Source organism: Cryptomeria japonica, chromosome 10 (assembly GCF_030272615.1).
Source record: "Cryptomeria japonica chromosome 10, Sugi_1.0, whole genome shotgun sequence".
In the NCBI taxonomy this organism is placed as follows: domain Eukaryota; kingdom Viridiplantae; phylum Streptophyta; class Pinopsida; order Cupressales; family Cupressaceae; genus Cryptomeria; species Cryptomeria japonica.
The window spans coordinates 336,921,291-336,926,867 of NC_081414.1; the positions used below are offsets into that span (position 1 = coordinate 336,921,291).

The 5,577-nt window shown below is 33.6% G+C and overlaps 1 protein-coding gene across 1 annotated transcript; it reads left to right on the plus strand.

Annotated features, from left to right (window-relative positions):
• Positions 1–947: 947 nt before the first annotated feature.
• On the plus strand, positions 948–3,006 carry LOC131033095 (cytochrome P450 94A2). Its single transcript, XM_057964230.2, has one exon. The coding sequence runs from the start codon at positions 1,282–1,284 to the stop codon at positions 2,878–2,880; it is 1,599 nt and encodes a 532-aa protein (XP_057820213.2). The 5' UTR covers positions 948–1,281; the 3' UTR covers positions 2,881–3,006.
• The last annotated feature ends 2,571 nt before the right edge of the window (positions 3,007–5,577 follow it).

The window sequence follows — 5,577 nt, forward strand, 5'->3', positions numbered from 1 at the left end:
TGGCCCAACTCTTTTTTCACCAAGTAAACAAACTACTAGCCCACTGCCCATTGAAATTGTTTACTTGGTTGTCTTTTTGGTATTATATAGTGTTGGCTTTTTTCCCACCAAGTAAAAATTTAATATTTTTTTTGGTTTTTTTTAGATTGTTAATTGCTGGATTTTTTCTCACCAAGTAAATAATTGGAAAATTCTTGTGGCTGTTGACTTTCTGTCTCACAAAAAACAATTTAATAAAAAAATTTAAATATTGTTGATTTTTCTTCACTAGTCTTTATAGCTAATATTTCTATAAAAACAGTTCAATATTATGTTTGATGATTAAAATTTAATTATCAAATAATTTTATTTTTTTTATAAATATTTTTTATTTAAATTTATATTAACAAAAATGAAAATAATAATATAATATTAAAAGAAGCTGACGATAATGCATAATTATTTCTAATTTTGTCCTTCACAAATTAAAAATACAAATTATCTTACTTTTATTTAAAATATTTTTCAGCATCAAAACGGATAATATTCATCAATACCCATGATCGAGGCCTCAAACTAATCATCGAGAGCATCCCACCTTGATACTGTTGAGAAACATGTGTCTCAACTTTGCAGTCTTTTTTTGGAAAATTCTAGAATTTGTTTGAGGTAGTTTTCCACATGTTTATGCATTGGAAAATGGTTAGTGAGTTGTTAAAAATGAGTCTTCCATTTTAGAACCTTAATGACTCATTTTGTGACTTTTAAGAGGGTTTAAGCTAGGGGACAAAATTATGGACGGGATTACTATTTTAACCTGGTTGTTTTTCCATTTTGGAAATGTAAATGTCAAAAATGGGCACCATGTGGCATGGTGGTTAAGCCCATGGTTTTGTAAAACCACAAGTGGTTTCCAGGTTGTAAAATCACTATAAAAGGAGGGCTTGGGGAGGAGTTTGATCATTGAGTTTTTTGCAAGACTAGATGCTAGAAGGAGTCTCTCTGAGTTCGAGTTGTGGTGATGCGCTCCTGTAAGAACTTGCATTGCAAGTGTATTGTAATCAGCTTGATTTGATAATACATTGTGCGAATGTTGGAGGGTGGGGTTTTTCTCCCAGAAGGGTTTCCCCACGGTAATCATTGTGTTATGTGTTCATTGCTATTTTGTTTATGCTTTATTGTGCATTTCTTGATATCTTAGTAATATTTAAGTTGAAAGTTGCATAACCGTCCTCTCAAGATTAGCGTAGGAAGCATTTCCGCACACCTTTGCTTCTTTACAGATACCATCCATTAGGAGAAATGGCTCCGGACAAGATATTTCTTGGCATTCTCCTTGTTTTAGTTGGGTGTATTTCGCTGTGTTTTCTAAGAAGAAAGTCAGTCAACAAGCCGTACAAGGGCCCTGCTATCTATCCCATAATCGGTTCTGCCGTAGAATTCTTTAGAAATCGTCACAGGGTTCTGCAATGGTTCGCAGAAATAATGGAAAAGATGCCAACAAATACTTTCAAGCTGGAACGGCCAGGCGGAATCACAGATATCATGACGGGAAATCCAGCAAACGTAGAGCATATACTCAAAACCAAATTTGAAGATTACCCAAAGGGGGAACGCTTTACAATTCTTCTCCACGATTTCTTAGGCCGAGGGATTTTGAATGTGGACGGCGAGCTGTGGAAGATGCAGAGAAAGACTGCAAGCTACGAGTTTAATACCAAGTCTCTCAGAAGCTTCGTGGTGGAGACGGTGCAGTGGGAGATTCAGAATCGCCTCTTGCCAGTGCTCACAAACGCATCCAAAATGGGCAAGTCTTTAGATTTGCAAGACATTTTGGAGAGATTTGCATTTGATAATATTTGTAGCGTAGCGTTTGGGGTGGATCCCGCCTGTCTCCTCCCATCAATGCCCACTCCACCTTTTGCAAAGGCTTTTGACGATGCTACTGAAATTAGTGCTGGTAGATTCTACTCTGCTGTTCCTTTCTGGTGGAGAGTGAAGCGCATGCTTAACATCGGTTCTGAAAAGCGTTTGGGGGAAGCGATTAAATTAGTGAATGGATTCGCTATGGATGTGGTGAGTAGTAGAAGGAAGGAGATTTCGGAGAATAGATCAGGACTCCCTGAAAGAGAGGATCTGCTTTCTAGATTCATGGCGGCTCTTTTAAACAATAGAGATGAATTAGGGATAGATGATGAGTCAGAAAGTGAGAAGCAATCCAGTGGTACGATGGATATGTTTTTGAAGGAGATGGTGGTGAGCTTTCTGTTGGCAGGAAGGGATACCACGTCCGCTGCTCTCACATGGTTTTTCTGGGTGCTCTCTTCCCACCAGAGAGTAGAGGAAGCCATTCGCACTGAAGTTTTAAACATCTTGGCTAAGAGATCACAAACCCCACCAGCTGATGAAGAAGGGTACTTTTGTTTCAGCTTTGAAGAATTGAAGGATATGCAATATCTCCATGCTGCTCTGTGCGAGTCAATGCGGCTCTACCCTCCCGTGCCCGCTGACGCCAAACTTGCCTCCATAGATGATGTTTTACCAGACGGGACTTTTGTGGGGAAGGGATGGCATGTGAGTTACCTTAACTATTCGATGGGCAGGATGGAAAATATTTGGGGGAGTGATTGTTTGCAGTTTAAACCGGAGAGATGGTTAAAAGGAGGGGAATTTGTGGGAGAAAATCAGTATAAATTTCCAGTGTTCCATGCAGGACCTCGAATATGCCTGGGTAAGGAGATGGCACTGATACAGATGAAGTTAATTGTGGCCTCTATTATTCATAGATTCCATTTTGTGATAGAAGATGGGATTACGTGTCCCGATTATGTGGTGTCTCTGACCATGCGTATGAAAGGAGGACTGCCCGTTACTGTAAGATGTCGGAGACCCGAACATTGAATGACATCACCATCACTTAAAATGTGATCTCTCTCCATAACGGAGATAATATATTCACTGTTTTCATGGAACGCCATACTATTGAATTATGTAGTAAGTATATTCTATTGTAAGAGATGTTAAAACAAATGTTTTTGAAAAAAATGATAATTTAAAAAATGGTTATTAGGAGAAGCATATGAGTAGTCGTTATAGCTAAATTCACACACGTATAGATTCTAAAGGGTGCATTCGAATTTGACGTTTTATTTTCGTTGTCTTGCATGTGACTCAACTACTTATAGCTATTGTTTTGGCTTTTGAATAGTAACGATGCACATTGTGGGATCCCTTATGCGCGCAAGGGTCAAAAAGTACACATTTTAGAGTGTTGCTCAATACTTGCTTAAAGATGTCCCAATAACCGTGCACTTAAAATTGTCAATACTTATGCATAAGTGTGCTATGGGTACCAATAAAGATGCACAAATGAGCCAATTATGGTCCAAAAACGCTAAAAAATGAGCAGCTATTAGTACATGTGAAATTTATTAATGAACTTTTAGTTATTTTTTATTTGATTTTTTTAAAGTTAGTAATTGGAGTGTTGGGTGTGCAAGGAGTGAATGGTTATTAGAACATAAACGGTAACTAGTACTCTTCCCCTAGTTTCTTTAATTTTTTAATACTTATAATTTTATAAACTTGAATTATCTATATGTGAATTTGTTTAGAAAGGGGACTCAATCTATATGTGAATTTGTTTAAAAATAGGTGGTCATATATACACATATAGATGAATAGGTGTGTTTAGAATATTTTAAGTGTAATATGTATTGTTTTAATATAATATATATTATTTTATTTTTAGTTTATATAAAGCTTCTTAATAAATATTTTTATTTTTTCAATACAAAATTAGGTTTTATTTATACATTTATCAAAATTTTGTATAGTAAGTTTTGTTTTCATGTATAATAAAGCACATTCATAACATTTTTTTTCAAATAATTATCATTCTCTTAACTGTTGCATGAGTTAAGTCTTCTAGAGTCTAAAACTAGGATAGTCCTCTGTGTATCAATTCATTCCAAATATGCATTACACAATTAAGTTCTCATAAAAGTATTAATATTTTGAAAATGAAACAACATTCTATGAGAATACTCTAGTCTTGCATTAATCTCTTTTTTTAAACAATAAATAAAATATTTTTATTATTTAAATTCACATAGTTCAACCCATAAAAAATTGATGAATGAAAAATATCTATGAACTTTAAAAATTATTTAAAATAATTAAAAAAACTTTATAACAATGTCATTAATTATAATATTAATGTACATGAAAATAATAAAAATCCAATTAGGAAAAAGAAGCTCATCACATAAAATTTAAAGAAATATATACAAAATTTAAAGAAATAAACAAATTTATTTAATTTAAAAAAAAACAAAAAAACTACAATATCTTTATCTAATTAACTCTTTTCACTTATTTTATTTAATATCTTTTAGTAACTCCCCTTTATTTCTGAACAAGTGAATGAATTTCCTAACTATGGTGAGTAAAAATTAAAAAAAAAAAATTTAAATAAATCTCTTTCAAGATTCTTAAAATTTATCAAGATGTAAATTAATATTTTTTAGCGATAATGAATAAATAAACATTTTATCTTTATTATAATTAAACATAACATTTTATCAAGCAATATAATCACTATTAAAAATCATAATAAAACTGTTCTACTAACACTTGCCATTTTCATAATCTCTTGAGTGTTTGTTACAAGATGTATCATATGCATGATCCTTTGTAACAACCAATAAATTAGGCCCAATTTAACCACATTAGCAATATGTTTTAGTTTTCAAATTGATAGATTATATTTTTAATAAATATTTGGAATACATTGTTATCCACCATTATCAACTCTTTGCTTTCAAGAAAAACCAAAGACTGGGATAATTATTGGCTTGTGCTTATTGTAGTGACTTCCTACTAGGGAGACTCCCATATGCTTTGTTAAGACACCATATTTATGAAATCTACATAGCAAGTTGTATTTTTAGTTTTTTATCTAGAGAAAGATGCAAGGCATTATTAAATTATTTTCTCAATAAACTACAAACATCTACATGTTTGCAAATAATTTCTATAACGAATTGCAAACATCTGTAAATGCCTTAACATATTTTTTTTGATTTTATTTCTAAGGTGTTTACATCTATAAATGACTTAAAATGGTTTCTACTTGTTCCTGATTTTATTTCTATAGTGTTTTGTAAGAAACATTTTCCTCATTTTGTGAAGTTGGAATATGTTTCAAATGCGAGAGAGAGCTGAGAGCTTAGGAGCTAAGGTTTTAGGAGGGAGTGAAGTTGCAAGGGGGATTTAGAAGATGTGGTTGAGGATGATGACAAGGGTGGGATCTTGGGTCACCCTCCTCCTTGGTTGTGGTGGTTGTTAGAAATTTCTTTCATGTGTGTGTGCTCTTTGTGGCTTTCCTGTTGGTTCTAGCTACAAGCTCCTATCTTGCTTAGGAAGCTTGAATCAGGGCCTTAATGGTCATTGGAGTTGGGGGTTTGGCCCTTTTCATTGCGTTTGGATCCTTGATGTTGGTCCTTATTAGATTTTCTTACTCTACCTCTAGATTTGAGGGTATGGGTACTCCTTTTCCTCAATCAGTTTCTAGCCATGATGACTTCTTTTTGGTTG

Coding starts and splice junctions, on each gene's coding strand:
- LOC131033095 (XM_057964230.2), top strand. CDS start 1,282: ATGGCTCCGGACAAGATATTTCTTGGCATTCTCCTTGTTTTAGTTGGG.